The following is a 22,221-nucleotide window of genomic DNA, read 5'->3' on the forward strand; positions in this document are numbered from 1 at the left end:
AACTAGAGAACTAAAAGCAAATAAGAAAACGGATGTAGATTAAAGATGAGAAGGGTAGAATCCTACGGGATCGATAACAACTATCCTATGCTCAACTAACTTCCTAACTATGCCAACAAAGGGTCTCAAGGGTTATTAAGCTATCACTAAGGTAAAACTATATCTTTTCTCAAAGCATATAATTTGTAGATTGCTACCTAGAACCGAAGTCTCCTTCCTAGAACTGAGGCAACAACTCCTAATAGCTCCTAAGATACTTAGCTTCATTCAAAGGCTCAAATCTCTCGATTATATTGGCAAAGACGTCAATTTCTTCTCTTTCAAATTAAACTACTCACTTCTCAGTTCTTGTAGTAAAATCCACATGCATTTATAAGGTGATCAGTCAAATAAACGTATAAGCGCAGAAGAAATCAGAATAACCACATGAGCCAAGGCATAGAAAAAGGAAATCAATTAAACATAAGAATCATTGTATCTCCCCCGTAGAACTCTACGAAGGATTTAGCTACTCATGTTCATCACAAAAGTCAAAGAAATATTCAAAGAAATATTCAAAAACATTGTTTGAACAAGAATAAAACTAAAAGTAGAAACTCCTAGAATTGGATTGGGCGGATTGGAGGTCTCGTCTTCAATCTTGCGATGAATACTCGTCCTCTGCTCGTTCTTCTCTTCTTCCTAGGTGAAAAAGTAGTATTTTTGGGGTTGGAGGCGTGTAGAATGTTTTTGAGGCGTCCCATGCACATTAGGTTAAATAGGGCTCGAAATTTCCTTGTTTGGATCTGTCGGCCGAACCTGGCGGGTCGCCAGGTTCGTTGAACTATGAAGCTGGCGAGTCGCCAGCTGCTCTCGGCGATTCTGGAGGAAGGACTTGGCGGGTCGCCAGGTTGGTACTGGTGCGAAGCTGGCGAGTCGCCAGCCTCGTGCTACAATTTCGTCCTTTTTCCACCTTTCGCCATTTAAGCTCATTTTCGACCCTTTTTCTACACATTCTTCACAAAATGGTCAAAATACCAATAACATAGAAAAGTAGCTATAAACCATGTCTCAAAATACACAATATACGATCAAATCCAAGTAAAACTACCCTCTAAAATTATGTAAAATCCAAGTGAATCAATATGGCAATTATTCCTTCAATTAGTGTACAAATATTTTTTTCTACATTTATTTAGCTTGATTAATAATGTAACGCGTTGTAGTCTAATAATGTAGATTATGTAGTCTAATAATGTATCTTAGCTGATAATGTAACACTTATAGTAATAATGTAGCTTGGATATTATTCTCACAACCAGCTAATCTAAAAATCTAAAGACTGAAATTTATTTTAAATTTTGATAGAATTTCAATTATTGATCATTCAACGATCCTTCGATCTTGATGAAACAAACTGTCACATTATATGAATGAAAAATTTAACCAATTAAATACTAACATTCTTTGAATATTTTTATCCTACGTGCTAATCTTTGATGCTTAAATTTGATCATTCACTCGGGACAAAGTCATCAAACTATTTACCATCTATAATAAAAAAACTAAAATATTACTAGATTGAAAATTTAGAACATTTAGACAATCAATGGAATGTGATCAAATGAAAACTCTAAATATTGTACAAACTCAAAACTATGATCTGGAGTCTGGACCATTAAAAAATGTCAACAGATCACAAAAAAGCATCAACAGGAAAATGTCAATAAAATTTCAACTGGTAGTCAATGATTGATATTGTGTTGATACTATGTTGACATAAAAATCTTGAAATTTTACACTGTGTTGATATTGTATTGAAACTGTGTTAAAGCTGTGTTGAGAAGTTTTGAATTTGTACAATATATAAGTTTGCATTTTATCACTACCCATCAATTATTTGTACATATATGATATAAGATTCTGCACTTTTTTAGGAATGAGTTTACTTCGGATTTTGATCTATGCAAACCCATTTTTAATACAAAAATACAGAACCAAACATATGGAGGTCATTTTTAGGTCATCGTAAGCTTATTTTTGTCATTATTATAAGGATGACATTAAAGGATCTTAAATGACCTCAACCCCAAAGTTTATAATATGACCTAAAACTGTTTTATAATAACCCTCCGTGTTTTTCTTTAATTATTGACCATTAAATTGTTAATTTTATGGTCAGGATTTGATCTAGATTTTATATTGAGATCAATTTTTGTATTGATCATTTTCCTACTTCCGTATTCCTTATTCATAATACATACTTTAATACTAAAAATAACGATTATGGTGCTACCTTTCTCATATGAATATTAAGCGCACCTCACAGATATCATAGAAAACTATCTAAAGATGGATACATAATTTTTTAAGTGCGTAATGAGAAAATTTCTGGTATTTATACAATGTTGAATATTTAATTTGAAGGATTTTTTTTTAATATGTAACTATTTAAACTTAAACTTGAACATAATTATTAAATATCAATATCATAAAATAAAGAGTGAACTAAATAAATAGTACCTGATCTTTCACTTTCGCAAAAAAATGGTACCCGATCTTTATTTTGTAACGTTCTTTTGGTATCTAGAATTCACATTTTTAGTACCTGATGCTAATTTTCATCGCAAAATACCCTCTAAAAATCACATTTTCACATTTTTTCCATGGAGGACATTTTTGGGCATACACGAAAAGAGGATCTAAACTGATATATTTAGTATATCTTCTCTATCTTTTTCTTCAATACTATTATCATTCATTAATATTAATATTATTATTGTGATTTGTTAAAATATATATTTAATTTATTTTTTAATATATTCAAATTATGACTCATACTTAATTATAGTTAGAGTTTTAATTATATTTAATTATTATTATATTATTATAATATTAATAACTCATAATTAATAAATAATTATGATATACTTATTTAAAATATAAATTATATAATAATAATTATTATTATTTTATCTTATTAATAACTAATCAATATAGTCTTATAAAATTTAAAACTATGAATTATATTTATAACGATATAAAATATTGAGTATTTTTAATTAGTTGTTTTAGTTAAAATGATATAAAAAAAATTAAATTATTAATATTCAATTGATTTAATTAGTTTAAATAATTGATTTAATTAGGTATGTTATCCTTAATTTATATTATGAGTAGAAAGAAAAAGGAAAGAAGAAAAAAAATAGAAACTAACAAGAAAAAGGAAAGAAAAAAGGAAAAAAATCACATGCTTGGTATATTATTTAATTGAAATTTCCAAAAATACTTCTATGACTCAAAAATCATATGTTTGGTATCTAGGGTTATTTTTGTTATGATGTACCAAAAACGATACTATAAAATAAAGAACATGTATCATTTTTGTGCGAAAGTGAAAGATAAGTATACTATTTACGTAGTTCACTCTAAAATAAAAACAAAAATTGATAATGATGTTTGATAAATCTTGAGTAGTTAAATGATGTCACACCTAATAATATGTTATGATCGGTATTAATGTATTAAGAACTCTAATTTACTATCTAAAAATTAAAATGAAACACAACCATATTTTGAAAATTTTTAAAGCAAGTTTCAACATCATGAACATTTTTTTTTCATGAACTTGAAATTTTCAATTCATTTATCTATAACTATATTAATTAAATTTAAGCATATATTTACTTATACATATACAAATAGTATTGAAGACTTAATTTTGTCTTCTATTTGTACGATTCATTTATCAAAATTAAATATCTACTCAAATAATCAAATGGGGAATAAATATACAATAGTTCAACCTAAGACTAACTCATAAAGTTCCATTGTCTTTACTCGAGTTGCGAGCTAATTAGATTGATATTTTATTGAGTTAGAAAAAATTACAATCCTAATTCCTTATATTTAACGTATATTTTAGGTGTGCCCCATGATTTTCGAACTGCACTATCCACAAAATAGAATATTACTCCCTCCGTCTCCGATTAAGAGTCACACTTTTCCATTTCAGTCCGTCCCCAATTAAGAGTCACACTTCATTTTTACCATAAATAGTAAGTAAGTCCCACATTCCATTAACTCAATTCACTCACATTTATTATAAAACCTATATAAAAAAAGGGGTCTCACATTCCACTAACTTTTTCAACCAACTTTTCTTTACATTTCTTAAAACTCGTGCCCGGTCAAACTGTGACTTCTAATCGGGGACGAAGGGAGTAAGACATTAACTTTTATACTATAATCCAAGTCAATCGAGGAGAGAAAACCAAACCATGCAAAACTCTTGTGTGTTAATGTGTTTGGCTCCATGCCAAAGAAGTCTGGCCCAACAAGTAGATCAAGCTTTCGACAAGCCGTCCAAAAAGATACTTCGTCCATAAAATATCTCATTCTTTTTTTTCGTCTGTTCCTCAATAAATGTCTCATTTCACTTTTATATTTGGTTAGTGGATCCTACATTCTATTAACTCATTACACTCACATTTTATTATAAAATTAATATATAAAAGTAGGTCTCATATTCCACTAACTTTTTTTACTCAATGTACTATATAAAATCCAATAATTTCTTAAAATCTGTGATGGTCAAATATGAGACATTTATTCATGGACAGACTGATTAGAAAGTTAATGGCCTCGGCCTAGCCCGACCCGATGCATAAAATTTGTACTTGTGATTTCAAACTTTTGTGATCTAAACTATTTTCGACTCTTGATTTTTAGGCCGCCATAATATAACTTTTTTCTTGATCAATAATTGTTCTGTATTAATCCCATAAATACAACATTTATGATAATAATCATTTTAATAGACATCAAGATTTTAAATTTGTTAGCAAAGTGTGACTAGAGAATTGCTGCGACTTATAAGCATGCCTAAATAATTTACTTCTCTAAGTAAACGCGCTTCACGTGGATGTCAATTGGGTCGGTTCATCGGGTTTCGGACCAACCCTACACGGTTACGGATCAATCAGATGCGAACTATCGGATTGTGATTTCTTTCGGGATATAAAAGTTCAACCCTAACCCTAAAGCTCGGGTTTCGGGCTAGTCCAGCGGGTTAATCGGGTTGCTACCAATAAGATTAACATGCGTTCAATCCAATAAATAATGATGAAAATTAGTTATATTTAGAAAATGTAAAATATTTAATTATGATAAATTTAAGATATATGCTTAAACTCAATTATAAACATAATCAAATACTAATATTTTAGATATTTCGTGAAATTTTAATGCATGTTTTAGAAATTTAAATATTTTTTTAGTGATTTGAAGTTTTTAATTTATTTATCAGTTATTATATTAACTAAAATTCAATATATAACTTGTATATTTAATATAAAATTGAAAGTTATTTTTTTAGTTGTCTATATTATAAAATTAATCAATGAAATGTCAAATTAGATGTAAAATAATAGAATAATAGATATTTTATCAGGTTTTTGAGTCTGGCTCTATCGGATTGCGGACTAATGGGGTTTTTGTTTTATCGGGCTAGAAATTTTCAACCCTAACCCTATATATTTGGCGGCTATTCGGACCAACCCACGAGTTGCGGACTACACTGAAATCTATATTTTTATTACATAGCGTTTTTTTAATGGGGTTGAGCTTTGAAGGATCGATAGGTTTTTAAGAGGGAATCTCCCTTTCTTTTCATTCCATCCCAATTTTTGAGCATCAGCAGCAGCCATGTCCGCCGAAGCAGCCTCCTCTCTTCAACGAAATCAAGTAATTTTATCACTTGCTTACGCGATTCTCTCAGTTTTATTCATGCTGTTTGTTTAATAATCTTTGATCAAACCTTTGATTAATAATCAGGTCGATTTACTGGAGTTTATCGACTGGTCTGGTGTTGAATGTTTGAATCAAAATAGCAGCCACTCCCTTCCCAACGCTCTCAAACAGGTAAATTGTTTATCAGGGATTGCGGTTGTCTTATGATTCTTTACTGTTTTCTCAAGTTAATGGATTTGAGCATTTATGACTTTTCCTTAGAATTAAACAAGTTTTAGTTGGATTCTCACTATTTTGATGGAGTTCGATGTTTCCGTAGACTAAAATAGATATTTTTTGATAATTTGTACACAACACGTTAGAACTTTAAATCTCAGTATGTATTTATATCCTTACAAAGCTATACAATACTTGAGGATATAATTCTCACTTAGAGCTGCTACTTACTTCTCTAATATAAGCCTTACTTCAACCTAAAATAATCGAGTTGGTAGCCGGTGTTAGCTTATTAGTAATCGGAATAGTGCTAAGTTTCATAATGCAGCTGGTCAAAGGCTTTCTCGAAGTATTTATACTTGATAGGCTTCCAAATGTTTCATTCGATTTAGTATTGCAGGTTGCAAATCTCAGAACCTTAATGAAGCAAAATTCTCATTTCCCCTAGACAATCCTTAAGTCGGCAGAAAATATTTCTCAATACTTCTCCTCGACGTTGACTTTCTTGTTCTTATATTTAGTTGCTCTTTTAGCTTGTGAAATCTTGCATTATTGAGTTCTCCGCCTAACATATATTAGGCGATTCGTCATTCGAGTGTCCTTTCTAAACATGTCTTCATCAATTATTTCGACATTGGCTTACATTAGATTTGGCTTTCATACTTTGCATTTTGTTCGAGATTTGTAGACTCGGATATTCCTCAAACACTTCTTGTGGTCGCTCGATCTACTTATCGTTTTTGTTGACTTTGTCTGATGTACTTCTATTTTGCCCTAGTGGCATCTTCTTTAACATCCGATTCTTGTACTCCTTCAATTTCCTCACTATCTCATGGTTTTTTCATAAGTTTAACTGTTTCCGTGAATCTCACCCTCCATCTCTTTTGAATCCAACAACTCTTTTTCTTGTCGCATTGTACCAGATCTCATCATTTTTTCTATTTTCCTTAGATTTTCCGTTCATTTGTTACGAATTAAAGCACAAGGCAGTTACATGGTTTCCTAGTTTGTCTCTAAGAGACTGTGTTGGGGCATTGCAGAGCCAAATATATGCTGATGTTGTTTCAAACTGTATCAGGGGTACAGGGAAGACGAAGGTTTGAACTTGGAAAGTGATGCAGACGAGCAGCTCTTAATTTACATTCCCTTTAATCAAGTTGTTAAAATTCATTCCGTTGTAATTAAAGGGCCAGAGGAGGAAGGTAACTAGCTCTTAAGATCTCATTTTATATTGATGCAGTAAAAAAAGTCATGTCCTTAAATGTATGGAGTTCACATCTTCAGTGACCTTCATGGAATCTCTTGCAATGATATTCTGCCTGATTGTTATTTTTATCCTTTTCATTCCCCTGAAAGTAGGTCCCACTTTAATATTGCTGAATATATTGAACGGTTGGCATTAGTAATGTTATAAGGGTGCATTTGCTTTTAGGTATAAAGAAAATTAGAATAAGAAAATTCTCTCCTTTTAAATCTATCACTTCTTTAATTAATAATATTATCTCTAGTTGGAGTGAAAAGAATAAATGAGGAAGGTTGTAATCATTAATTATATATGAACTATAAAGATGGAAAAGAAAAGAGAATTTAACTAAGATGAAACTTATCCCTTATTTTCCTTATACCTCAAAGCAAACACACTCTAAGAGTCGTTTTTGTTTTTCTATAATTTTATCCACCACCCCCTGGTCCCTCTCGCTTACCCCTAGTAGATAAGATCCATTGGTGGAATATTTACTCTTATTAATGCTATTTTGGAAATTTCAGGTCCAAAATTGGTGAAACTTTTTGCTAACAGGGAGCACATGGGATTTAGGTATTTATGAGGATTAATCATTTATGTAGATGAGTTTCTCCCTCTCTATTTTTCAACTATTCCTGATTATTATAATTCCACAGTAATGTCACTGATTTCCCCCCAAGTGATACCATTGTTTTATCCGAGGATAACCTAAAGGTAAACTTCAGTACTTCTGATTTCCATCTTGTTTGCTTAAAATAAGCTTTGTTTACTTCCTTGTGTTTGCAATTTGTTTGAAATATAATGCTGGATGTGCTAAAACCTATGTAGGGAAAACCAGTTATACTGAAGTACGTCAAGTTTCAGAATGTCCGCAGGTGCATTTTCATCTCTATGGCTCTACTCTCAATGACATTGCACTGCCAATTTTTTGTGATTGTTCTCACTAATTGTTCTTAATCAGCTTGACAATCTTCATCGAGGATAATCAATCTGGTTCTGAAATTTCGAAAGTTCAAAAGATTGCTCTATTTGGAACAACGTAAGTTTTCATTGCACTTCTCCTTTGAAAATCTATCAATTCACTGTTGCAGAATCAAAGTAGATGATTCAGCTGCCAAGGTTTTTTAATACTACCAATCATAAATAGGCAACTCTATGTCACCCTTGTTTGATGTAGGTGATTGGGGTGTATAATATACCTATGGTACCTTAATATCTGGTTTGGTACAGTCACAAAACACACGATCTTTGACTAATAATGTTTATATGTTTTTGGTAATTGTACATTTTAAATTTTCCATGTCTTATAAAATGCTCTGTGGAAGGTATCAAAGATGGTTCTTTATTCAAAATAAAAATTTGTTTTAACTCTGTAAATTACATTTCTCAAAATGGAATTCTTCTCACTGAAAAGATCTGAACTTCAATTGAAATATTTATGCTTAGTTAATTTTGTTCATTGTCCAACCATTCCTTCCAAGGGAGTACTATCTATTATTCTTGGGTGTGACGTAGTATTAGGGAAATGCTACTGACTCCAGGGATTTGTAGGGATGTAATGGTTCTTGCGAGCTACTCTAAGCTCAGGTCGAAAAAAGCTTGTTTAAAATTTATGTTTTGCAAACAAGCCAAAATTGGGCCTGAAACTGAGCTGGATAAAAATTTAGAGCCGAGCTCAAGATTTACTTCGTTCAGCGTGTGGGCTCGCAAACATGTTTGACTCGAGCTCAAACGAGCTAGCTCGTGGGGCCTAACTTTAGATTATTCGAAGTTTTGTCAATTTAAAGAATTCAAAGAAGAAAATAAGTTATTTTGCCTGCTTATCTGCATTATGTGTTAAGCCTTCTAAATAGATTCGGTATCTACCAACTACGACTAATGTAAACGTCTAAATAATCCAAGATAGCTTAAATGTGTGTATTTTACATGCCACTTGAATGATTTGCCATAAAGTTCATTTCTGCTTGGATTATGCAGGGTTGAAACAACTGATATGAAAGGTCTGAAGAAGATTGAGGATCACTGATCTGCCGGGGAAATGGGTAAGAGATGATGGACATCTTTATTGCCGGGAATTATTTTCAGTACTTGTTTAAACAGAGGAAGAGGAATTGGTTGAAAGTCTCTCGCCTGTTGTAAACTATCGCCCCACACTTGGCTCTAAGAAAAACTCGTGTGGTCGTTACATTTATCACACCTCAATGTTTAACTGATGAATTTGTTTGGCCTTTGTTTTCATGTCTGCATAACTGTCCATAGACTAATTTGCAAATTTTCTGCTTTTCTACTTTGTTAAGATTTATCCAATTGAGATATGGTTATTTGAATCTTCATTGCGATTTGGATTGCTCTCTCTTTACACAGTTTGTTGTAGAATGTGTTGTGATTGATCCAACCTGTGTAGGGACATTTGAGCATTCCAAATTGTTTAGCATGTATTTATCTTGTGGAAACTGGGAAGTGTAGCATAGTGGAGCTTTAGCTTCCTAATGGTTCCTACGACAAAATTTACAATACAACAAAATCTACCACTTTTGAATTTCATATCTCGGTTCTGGTGCAAAGAAATTAGACCGAGTCCACAATTTTGGTTCAAAGAAATTAGGCTGAGTCTAATTTTGGTATATAATGCAAAAGTCTATAATTTGTAGATATGAAGATGAGTTTGACACATGAATTAGTGGAGACATCCATGAGCCTCAACCACTATCGATGCATGTGTTAGCCCTTTCGTGTCTAAAAGTCACACACTCCCACATCGTACAGTTGCGCTCCTAACATGGTTAGGTAAATCCTAGTCGCTCAACGTCTCCTAGTGACCAATGACTTTCATCTGAGTGAGGATCCACCACAAATAGAAAGGAGAATTGAACAAATAATGTTAGAAGAGAAATATACAATGAAGATTGTGATTTATAGGTACAAGAGTAGATTGACATATGCAATTGTGGAGATTGACGTTCATGATCTTGTGTTGCACAAGGCCATGAGCCTAAACCTTCACCGTTGCAAATGACAACTCGTCCTTGTATTTCTGAATCATAGACTTGCGCATCATACATTCATCTTGTGATGTTGGTTCAACTTTTGTTATAGGTGGATTCTCAGCAGCTTAGTGTCTTTAGGTACATTTTGTATATATATAATCAATGAAATGATGAATTCATAGATGAAAATTGTTGGAAACTATCGTGGTTCTTTTTTTCTTTTAAAGAAGGGATATTGGTCCCTAAAATTTTAAAATTGTACATATTATATTTAAATCACTCCAATATGCACCTCTCAAATATTTAAGAGTGAACAACAAAATTAGTCTCTATGTATGACTAATAGAACGCTTGAGGTATCCATGTTTCAGAAAATACACTAGATGTCTCTACGTATGGTGTAATATCATTTGAAGTCCTTTTTCATTATTTACGGTCTTCCATGCTCTTCTCACCCTCTTTTTTTTTTCAAGAATGCCACTTAGGACATTTCGGTCTTTCCAATATTTCATCATTACATTTCATTAATATAAATAAATTTGAATTTTAAGAATATTGTAAAATAAATTATTAAAATATTAATTTTTATATAAACATAATACCAATAAATTATAAATACTAGAAATTATAATACACATATTATCATCTAATATTTTAATAATAATTAAATATATTTTATTCTCCAATTATTTTTCTTAAGGAATATTTTCCCCACTCTTTTAAAACTAATTTATACTAGGAATATGTGAAATAATGGAAAGATATAAATGCCCTTGGAATGACATTTTTGAAATAAATTGAGGATTAGAAGGACATGAAAGACCGTAAATAGTGAAAATAGACTTCAAATGATATTATACTCATATGTAGGCTGTAGCGGCGACTAGCGCAATTTTTGAAATATGAGTACCTCCGATGGTCGATTAACTATATATAGGAGCTAATTTTGTAGTTCACTCAATATTTAAAGGAATCATAATCAAACAATTTATATGCATACAACTTACAAACAACGTAATCAACGAATTAACAACTCAACTCAACTCCAACATAAAAATAAAAAATACTTGAATTAATGTAACCCTATTGAATCCATTCCAATACACCAAAGTTTTTGGACGCCGCCGCAACCGCCACTTCATCCTTCGATCTCGCCGCCACATTCAGAGCTTGTAAGTATTCATTCTGTAGCTTCGAATAACGTTTTGGTTTTGCTTTGTGTTTGTTTGCGAGTATCTCTAATTTCATAAACTACAAAAGCAGTTTCATTCGATGCTAATTTATCGATTTTTCTCTTGCAATTGAAATCGGCTGCGAACGTTTCTGGAAAGTGGAAAATCAAACATAATACACCACGAATGCTAATTTTCAAAAATATAAAACTAATTAAGAACTGATTTTGTGACTGCTTCAATGAACTTTAGTGTAATATTGTTCCTTTTTGTTCTTTTTACCTGTTATCAGTATTTTTGTTGTCGCTGTTATCAATTTACTGTGTATACTTCTGCACCTTTGTTAATTTCAGCAATTGTCAGATGCTGTTGTTGCTCTTGTTTGCATTTTCTGATTAAAACTGAGACTCATGGAAATTGTTACTTGTATGAAGAAGTAGCCTTTCTCTTAAGTTAGAGACAATGAGTCTAATGTGCAACTCGTTGGTTGAATGTTGTTTCTTCACTATACATTAATCACCAAATTGAGCAATTAAGATTCGTCTAAGAGTTTAATTTGATACACAGAATCTGAGGCGTAAGTTGTTCCTTACATCTACTGATATGTGCTGAATCATCATAGGTGGTTTTGATGGCCTCGAATAATTCACAGCCTTTAATTATCCTTATTTTGTTCATACTTGTAATGAGCAATATCCCGTAATATCATGGTAGCATAAGTAGAAGAGTGTGATTAGGTCTTTGTCGTCAATGAATTGCGAGTCTTGAACCTTATTTTTGATTGCGTCTTGGTGAAAACATTTCCAGTCACGAGGTTTACTGAATGAAGGAGTGAGATTTCGAAGCATGGCACTGTATATGTAAACTGAGCAAGGCTTTGTTTGCTGCAGGAGTTGGGCGATGGAGCCTCAGCTTCTGAACGTAGACCCTTCCACAGCACGTGTTAAAGTCAGCCTTCACCTTGGCTCAGAGATGCATTCAGCTCTGGCAAGCAATGGTCTTATTTCCGAGCAATTAGTTTCAGTGAAGGAGCAGAGCATGAGCATCCTCAAGGACTTCATCACGAAGAATAATATTCCAAACGATGTTCCTGATGAGCTGGAAGAAATCTCTTCGGATGATGATGATGATGTGGCATCTGCAAAGCCTCCAGTGAAGAAGTCGAAGAATAAGCAATAGGTTCGTATTTGCAACACCTCGCGTCATTAGAATTGCACGAATTCAACCATTTGAGCAGAGATCTGTTATAATGAATCTCACTTATGCTGTGTTGATAGTCTTTTTAAGTATTCTTTCATGTCATGGCTGCAGATATCTGTACCTATAGCTTCCATACTAGAATATCAAATGAAGATTGATGTTTAATTCAAACGTACATTTCCTGCTTCTTTATCCAGTCTCAATTTTATTAGGCATGTCAAAGGGAAAATTTCAATTTAATGGAAATATTCCTAACTAAATATCTAAATCATCAATATTTTAAAAATATTTTATATGGAATTACAAGTAGAATGCATATAGAGGGCATTTGTAGGTCATTGTTAGCTTATTTTTAGGTTATTATAAGAAGGATGACATGAAATGATCTTAACGTGAACTCAAACTTGTATGTTATAATACTCCCTAGCTTTATAATGACCCTTCGTATTTTTATTTAATTATTGACCATTAGATTGTCAAATCTGATGGTGTCATGATTTGGTCTGGATTTTGTATTGAGATCAATTTTTGTATTGATAATTTTCCATTACAAGTATAAATATCCCAAAGTTTCAGTTGATTTTTGACTAGCCGTGTAATCTTTCTGAAGTTGAAATTGAATTTAGGGATATTATTGCTAGTTGTGTGGTAGATAGTAGTTTGGGTATTTAGTTATGATTATGTATAGTTATGTTATTTTCATTAAAAAAATCAATAATCGGGGCAATAAATTATAGTGAAGATATAAAGATATACACCAAAATTGTTAACCATATGTACGGCTCCAAAAGAGAAATAGAGAATGTAATTATTTTCATTTTCATGATTATGAAGAGAGTTTACCAATATTAATGAAATGACACACATTTCAATCCTTGTTGACCCCACTATGCTCCTAATTCAACTTTAATTCATCAGAACATTTGTCCAATATATTCATACTCTGCTAGTACTACTACTTAATCACTGAATACTAGTAGTAGTACTTTTCACTCACAAGTCACATCATAAGCTATTTTATTGAGAAGTTCAACGCCCATATTATATTATCTCTAAAAATATATCGGGGACCATTAAAGTAGAATATTTCATAATATAGAAAATCCAGTACACCAATATTAATTTTGTTAAGGAAGATGCATCTACATAAATCCAACTGGAGAGGGCCATAAGACTAGATTACGGGTTGATTGCATTATGCATATATTGATTGGAGCAAATATTTAAAATAATTATTTCGTTGTCGATGTTTTGTTTATTCATTATGGAACCATTTACGAATAATGATGTGATATTCCTTATAATTAAATCCATAGCCATATTGAAGAAATTGATGTGGACGTGTTATTATTAATAATTATTTTGATATTATTATTGTTATTTAATAAAAAAAAAGCTGAATAATTGTACCTCTTTCATGATTTCATTAATGCATTAGTCAATGGATTAGGACTTCTTACATCGAGATCTCTATGTTAAATGGATTAGTACAATGGTCCATAAAGTTGATCGTGCAAATAAATCAAGTAAAAATACCACTTGATTAACACAACAAAATTTAATGATTCAGTTTTTGTGTCTCATTGCATTATTCAGTTGGGGACCAATTATTTGTTCTGTTGCAATTTCTTACAAATTGACCAATGGTGTGACGATCGTATGAGTTTAATTATTGAATGGCTATTGTCTACGATACAGACTAATTTAATTAATTAAAAAGTTACGAGTAATTAATGTTTAGGGTTTATCTAAAAAATTCCTCAATCGTATAGGACATCTAATTTTGAATTGAAAGACGATATTTAATAGTACTATGTTATTTTAATTTAAGTGTCGAGAGTTTTCGATAGATGTAGACCAATGAACTATTTTATGATATATAGTCGGCGACATCACAGTAATGATAATCTCATTTGAGAATAATTGTTATTCCATATAACATTTAATTTGCATTGTCCAAGAAAAAAAGGTTCATGGATGGACAATCCGAATTTTACTTAAAAACCGGTAAAATAAAAGAGAACGAGAAAGTATGGATAAAGTATAAGAGAGAAAATTTTCATTTTTAGAATAAGATTATTTTTGTAGATATCCAAGACAAAAAAGAGAGTATTTTTAATGAATAGAGAGAGTATAATTTTTTTATTTTTATAATTATGAAATTGGTAGTATTTTGTGTAGATATTCTTACCGTCTATTCTTATTTACTTATTCCGTCTTATAAAATTAGTCTAATTTCATTTTAAACAAGTTTTTTGTCTCTCATTCTTTATTAATTTTATATTAATACATGCGTAGTCTCCAAAGTCCTTACCTTCACGGAAAATGCGAGTATTAAAATTTATTTATTAATATTACAATAAGATTTGACTTTTAAAATTTTAAAAACAAATATAATGTAATACTCACCTAATAAAAAAAATGTAAATTTTCTATCAGAATTTCTTACCCTAGAAATTTTGATAAGCTTAAAAAATTAACCGTTTTTTCATTTAATACTTTAGTTTGCCTTTTATTAATCTAATTCTTCTTCATCTCTATTAAAAACAAAATGTTTGCCTTTTATTTTGTTCTTTTTAATCTAATTCTATCAAAGAAATTTTTTAATAATATGAGCTGTGACACTATAAAGTAAGAGCGTATAAACTCTATCTATATTCTCATTAACCCTCAATATCATGGTCCCATGGTATAAATCGTTATTCTTGATAATCATTTATTAAACTCGTGCTTTTAAACCGTAGCTCCAAATGAGACAAATCGAGAATTGCTATATAAATCTGTCATTGACATCAACACACCTCAACAACTACACATACTAATACTATCCCAATCATTTATTCAAAAGAAAAAAGATATGGATTCTCTTATGTCAAACTGGCTTAACCCTGTGGAAAAAACACCTGAAAAATACATATTCCCAGCCGACCAAAGGCCTGGCTCCCACCCTTTCCCAGTCATGAACGACATCCCTCTCATCGATCTTCAACACCCCAATCCACAACACATCATTCGCCAGATCATCGATGCATGCCAACGCTTTGGAATCTTCCAGGTCATCAACCATGGGATCCCGGCAAGCCTAATGGAGGACACGATGGCCGTGATGAAGGGATTCTTCTCAGGGCCAGTCGAGCACAAGGCGAGCTTGTACTCGACCGACCTCACCAAGAAATGCCGAATATACTCCAGCACCTTGAACTACGACTCCGAGGATGTCCATTACTGGAGAGACAATCTCACTCACCATTGCCACCCTCTCCATGATCACATCCACCTCTGGCCCCACCACCCTCCCACTTATAGGTATCACGTCGTATCATAGGGTCCTGTTAGGTTGCTAACTATCTTAAATTGGTAGCTATGTCAACAGTCTATGTTATAGATGTCAACATTAAGTCTAAGGCATTTGTATGTCAACTGTTACTGTCAACAGTTGACATACAAGTGCCTTAATGTTGAGAAAACATAGGCTGTATACATAGTTAGCAATTAGCAAATAGGTAGCAACTGTTTACATCCCACATATCACATCATACTATATTTCTTGATAACCATGGTGGTGATTCTGACTCCTTTATATTAAAGTTGATAAGTCTCCCCTTTATATAGGGGATGAGTGATTCGTTACTAACATTATAAATTGCAGACAAGTTGTTGGGGCATATGCAGTTGAGACGAGGAAGTTGATGGTGAGGATTCTAGAAGCCATGTGTGAAGGGCTTGGGCTGAAACCTGATTACTTGGAGGGGGAGATGACCAAAACACAGCTGTTGTCAGTGAATCATCACATTCCATGCCCTGATCCGAGCCTCACGCTCGGGATGCCGCAACACACTGATCCCAACCTCATCACCATCCTGCAGCAGTGCGCCGTCCCGGGCCTCCAAGTCTTCCGCCACCACCAGTGGATGGACGTCCCCTCCGACCCCACCGCATTCCTCGTCATCCCTGGCCTCCAACTCAAGGTTTCAAAATTAGATTTTAATTCCTTTTTGCACGTCATTTCATTAAAATAAGTATTTTTTTTTCTTTTCTTATTTTCATGAAACGTTGTTGTTTGACCATCGTAATCAGATGACATCAACATAATTGAAAAAATTGAAAACTTATAATTTAATCTTACTTTTACAAATTTTGACCAGAATTTGAGCATATTTCGTGATTTAAATGGCTATTAACTAGTTGTTAAATTAAGGTGATGAGCAATGGGAAATTTTGGAGCCCAATTCATAGAGTGATGACGCATCGAGAAGAGGCGAGGACGACGATAGGGACGTTTCTGATTCCGTCGAATGAGATCGTCATTGAGCCAGCCGGAGATTTCCGTGCAGTCTATAGAGGGTTCACTTATGGAGAGTTTTTCAGGTGCTTCACTCGGAGCAACTGTGATGCTGATACTGCACTCGCCTATTTCCAAACCGAGTCCAAATCACCAACACTACTCAAATGAACTTCTCTCTTTGTCTTGTTTACTGAAATTATCAATCTATATTTTCTTTTATTACGAATTCTATGTACAAGCTTGCAAGTTTGTGTAATGGTATTGGGGAGTCATGAACTTTATGTATAGAATAAGATTTGAATTTAGATCTAATTGGATACCAAATTTACAAACATGTCATTTGAATACTGATCCTTGAAGCTGTAGAGCTTATATCAGAAAATAGAACTAAAATACAAAAATTCAATAGGGAACAATGCATTTTTGGTGGTGATCAAGTTATAGTTTGAGGCATTATAGCTGAAACTACCACTCATAGCTTAACATCACACATCTTTTCTAACTAAATTGAAATTAAGAATTGCAGATATTGATTAATCGATGCTCGACTTTATTCTATTCGGTTATCAATTAATAACTGCTTAATCGGTTAATCACTCTTAAATAGGGTCATGACCCTTTCATTCGAGTCTGATGTCGTGTGAGAAGTTTCTATATTTGTGTGTTTTTTAGGCTCGTTTCTTATGCAGTATGTATTGGTGTTTGTACTCTACGATCCTAGTTGAACCTGTTTCATGTCTACGAAAAAAGATTCAAGTTTAGATTTTTTAGCATGAACTAGCAGGCATTTATGATATAATGACCCGACTGTTTGTTTTAGTTTTTCTTCTTCTTTATGGTTGGGTTTTTTAATTGGCATGCATTTTTTAAGCATGAATTGGATTTGGGTAATTTAATTAATTGCATGAATTGGGTTTGGGTAATTTAATTAATTGGCAGACATTTTTAAGTGTTGTGTTGGTTTATATTTTATCATGATTTGCAGGCATACATCATATAATTAGCAGGCAATTTTTAATTTTTTTTGTTATGTGGATGATGGGTGTTTATGTAGCAATTTGTTTGTTGTTCTTAATTTTGTATATTTTTAGTTTGGAGACTGTATTTATTTATATGTGATCATTAAATCAAGAATTTACTTTGAGTTTTAGTTTTTCTAGGCTTTGGACATACTTTGCTTGATTAAGGGTGTATTTGATGGCGCCCCTCCACTAGCCCTTCCCACAAAAATTGCATGCCACGTCAGCACTAGCCCTTCTCATTCCACTGCCATATTACTAGCCCTTCCCACTGCACTAGCCCTTCCCACTAGCCCTTCCCACAATTAAATTAATTCCCAATTAAAATTAAAATTCACGGAATTAAATTCGACACAAATACGAACGGAAAATACGAATATTTCATTAAAAAAAAACATACATCATTTGAAAAACAAAATTACATAGTAGATAGAAAAAAAAAACAACCACATCAGTGTCCACCCCTCCGCGTCCAAACCTCTTCCATGATATCCTCCTGAAGTCGAATATGGGCATTTCTTTGCCGCATGTCGGCAAATGCGCGCAACCGCTCAACCTCTCCATGAGGTACCCCCATGTTCACATTCGCGGTGGCCACGCCGTGGCTTGGACCGGCACCCGTGTCATCTTCGCTGGTCCACTGAGTCAGTTCGTCCACTTCACTTTCGACAATCATGTTGTGCAAAATGATACACGCGTACATGATGTCGCCGATGTTGGGAATATACCACTACCGTGCCGGACCCCTCACCATCGCCCATCGACTCTGGAGCGCACCAAATGCGCGCTCAACATCCTTGCGCGCTGCCTCCTGCCGGGTCGCAAAGTAGGACTTCTTTGGCCCGATCGCATGCTTGATCGTCTTCACAAAGACGGGCCAGTTTGGGTATATCCCATCCGCCAATAGTATCTCATGTTGTGCTGGTTGCCGTTGGCGACGAAACTGATGGCGGGACCAACGCCATTGCACTGATCGTTGAACAGGGGCGACGACCGGAGGACGTTGATGTCGTTGTTCGACCCAATTAAATACATTAACCAATAACTCATAAAATCTCGTGCCGGCTATGAAATGTGTAATCTTAGCCGTGACGGAGGGAGTACATATTCATAATTAGAGCCAACATGTAATTCATGCAAATTTAAAACTTTGTAATTGGGATTTAGTTTTAACTTCAATGGTTATAGCATTGTAACAGTTGATAGTAATTTTGTTCACGGAATCTCATCAAATATAATTATGAGTGAATGTTCATTGTCTAACGAGGAAATATTCTTGCTTATTGAAGACATACTACAAAAGCATCACACATTGACCATGATGATTATCCGTGATTTCTTGAAACTTAATAATGGTTATCGCCGTTTGGCCTGCATACTACCCAGACAGTCATCTTACTAGATTGATAGGTGTTACACATGGACTGCATAAATAATTTACTCATAGATCGAAATTGTTTTGGGAGACTATTTATTCTTCTTAGAGAAGGAGTTGGGTTGGTAGATGGATCATTTGTTAAAGTGGAGGAACAAAGGGCTATCATTTGTTAAAAGAACCGGGTGGTTAGTTTTGATTTTTGTCGATCCGGTTAGACAATTTCATGCGTACTATGTTCATGTTGTCTTCCAAGCCATCATACTGGTGCATACAATGTTTATATCTAAACCAACTCCGGTAGCTAACAATAATGTTGACCCTATGTGGAAGTGGTTTAAGATAAAATGTCTAAGATTTACTTATATGAATCGGACACTATAGATTTTTGGTAGACGCTTGTTGTCTAGTGTTCATTGATAATTATATATGTGTTGACTTGTAGGGTTGCTTAGGTGCGTTAGATGGGACATATGTTAATGTACGAGTTTCATTGGCTGACAAGCCAAGTTATTGAACTAGGAAATGACAAATGGCAACAAATACCTTGGTTGTGTGCACAAGAGACATGCATTTTGTATATTTTACAGGGTTGGGAGGGGTCCATGGATGATGCACGTATCCAACGAGATGCAGTTTCTCATCCATTTGGTATCAAAGCCCCCAAAGGTAATCCATGTGCCTGTCGTCTAGGCTAATAGTCTATTGTAGAGTGTTTATCTATAAATTCCAGCGTAAATCATAACATCAATGGATTATGCACTTGTAGGTAATTATTATTTGTGTGACAACGAATATGCAAATAGTTAAGGTTTTTTGACACCCTACAAAGGAGTTCGATATCATCTATAGGAATAGGGTCCGGACACTGAGAGGCCTAAGAATCCTAGTGAAATGTATAATACACGACATACAAGTGCAAGGAACATAATTGGATTGACTTTTGTTGTTATTAAGATGTGTTTGGGTATTCTACGTAGTGCATCTTACTATCCAATCGAAACATAAACTATGTTGATAATGACTTGTTTTTTATTACATAATTACATAAGGAGAGAGATGTCAGTTGATCCAATTGAACAGTTAGTTGACAATGATTTGATTGACAATGATATGATTGACAATTAAATTTTTGATGAGCAAGATGATACTGAATATGTAGAATTTATTGATCCTACAATTGATTGGAATAACACACAGGATCAAATGACAGCTGACATGTGGATGCGTGTGAGTATCATATGTGTCTAGGATTGGAGGGGCAGCCTTATTCCAATAACATATTTTGAGCTGTGAACCTAGGATGAGTGTTGAAGCCATGTAGCAACTTTATTCAACGAAGAGCTTATGTGTTGTTACCTCATCACATGCTTGCTTGAAGACCAAAAAACGTAACATTTAAAGAATGCAATTATATCTAGATTTAATATTATTTTCTACTCACTTGTGTAGCTTTATAAATATGAGTATCATTGCTTCACACCGTAAATAAAAAATGGCTTCGAAACCCAAATCCCAAGAATATCTTTATCACGGGATGTGGACGGATGAGCTAGACAATCTGATTCGTTGTAGTATCATGAGATAGAAGCAATTGCATAAGTTCGAGAGTACGGTTATCCCGCCGAAATGCTTGTATGAGGCTGAAGCCACAATCGAGGAAGAGACAAATACTCGTGTTAATATGGACGACATCTATAACCAGTTGCAATTCCTGGAGCGCCGCTACCAAACCTTCAAATCATTGGTCGAGCATCCGAATACACGATTCGAGCCCTTGTCGAACAAGATTTTTGCATTTGAAAAAACTTGGACGACCATCCTTAAGGTTATTTTGATTTGAATTTTTTGTTATGATGTACTGATGATATGCTTTATGTAATAATAAAATTATGGACTTTCTTGTGACTAGAAAAATGCATTTGTTAGAGCATATACAAACAATGGAGAACTAGAGTTCTAGCCAGATATTGTTTGGTGGTGAATTCAATGTGAGAGAACGATATAGAAACTATTGTGCTTTCAGACAACACCATTGATCTCAATCCGGATGTTGATGAGGGCCAAGGTGAAGAGCATGTAAGTGGATATAAGCATGAGAGCCAGCTACTACCATGCAAGTTGTTCAGTGAAAGTTCACACTCCTGAGCATCAAATTCCTAGGAGATTCAAGCTAATTATGCACGTGATCGTGACAGGGAGCTTGGACAACGACCTGAAAATTTCAATTACCACGGCTTTGACATCGCCCTAACAAGAACAATAGACTCCTCAAACAATAGCTCTTGTGCTTCGTCAAAGCCAACTTCATGGTGGCGCTGACCATAATCGTGAGGTAAAATGCCCAATGAATAACACCATCATTAATCTTATCTATTGTGCAATAAACTTAGGATTGTCACTTGGAAAATAAGTCGTATCTTGTGACTAATAGTTTGTTTTAAAAGAAAAGTTGTATGAATTAGAAGCATGGATGTTGTCGTTTCTCGACATTAATTTGCTGATGGTTACCAATTTTGCTAAAAGATAAATTGTGGAGAGAGAGGATGAGGAGATAGAGGAAGACGCCATTTTACTGGAAAGTGGAAACAGTGACTCATTGAGATGAATAGGCACAATTCGGAGTATTAATTTATATTCATGTTATGATTATATTTTCCAATTAGGATATTATATGTAATATATTTAAATAATTAATATATGATGTGTTATTTTTAACGGAAAAGTTATCGGTTCCGTTAAATAAGGATTGAAATATACCGAATATAAAAGTACAAGGACTAATTAAAACGAAAAAATTGTATAAGGACCTACTGAAATAAACAATTAAAGTACAAGGACTTAAGGATATGTTTTGCCAAGATAAATTGGAGTTTAATATGTGTTTGTTTTGTGACATCCTTATCCCGAAACATGCATCATTTTGTATATTGACATATTTTGTAATTGCATATTTATATTATTATTTGCATAATAAATATTACTATATCTATA

At 33.5% G+C, this 22,221-nt stretch overlaps 2 protein-coding genes across 2 annotated transcripts; both read left to right on the forward strand.

The window, feature by feature from the left end:
• The first annotated feature begins 5,609 nt into the window (after positions 1 to 5,609).
• Positions 5,610 to 9,530, forward strand: LOC125211577 (PITH domain-containing protein At3g04780). The gene is made up of 8 exons (XM_048111440.1): positions 5,610 to 5,724; positions 5,815 to 5,901; positions 7,025 to 7,148; positions 7,714 to 7,762; positions 7,846 to 7,903; positions 8,018 to 8,064; positions 8,151 to 8,228; positions 9,167 to 9,530. The coding sequence occupies exons 1-8, from the start codon at positions 5,686 to 5,688 to the stop codon at positions 9,213 to 9,215; spliced, it is 531 nt and encodes a 176-aa protein (XP_047967397.1). The 5' UTR covers positions 5,610 to 5,685; the 3' UTR covers positions 9,216 to 9,530.
• A 5,817-nt stretch (positions 9,531 to 15,347) lies between these two features.
• On the forward strand, positions 15,348 to 17,145 carry LOC125219727 (hyoscyamine 6-dioxygenase-like). Its single transcript, XM_048121780.1, has 3 exons — positions 15,348 to 15,854; positions 16,198 to 16,516; positions 16,747 to 17,145. Exons 1-3 carry the CDS (start codon positions 15,406 to 15,408, stop codon positions 16,999 to 17,001), a joined length of 1,023 nt encoding a protein of 340 aa, XP_047977737.1. The 5' UTR covers positions 15,348 to 15,405; the 3' UTR covers positions 17,002 to 17,145.
• The last annotated feature ends 5,076 nt before the right edge of the window (positions 17,146 to 22,221 follow it).

This window comes from Salvia hispanica, chromosome 1 (genome assembly GCF_023119035.1).
Source record: "Salvia hispanica cultivar TCC Black 2014 chromosome 1, UniMelb_Shisp_WGS_1.0, whole genome shotgun sequence".
NCBI classification, from domain to species: Eukaryota; Viridiplantae; Streptophyta; class Magnoliopsida; order Lamiales; family Lamiaceae; genus Salvia; species Salvia hispanica.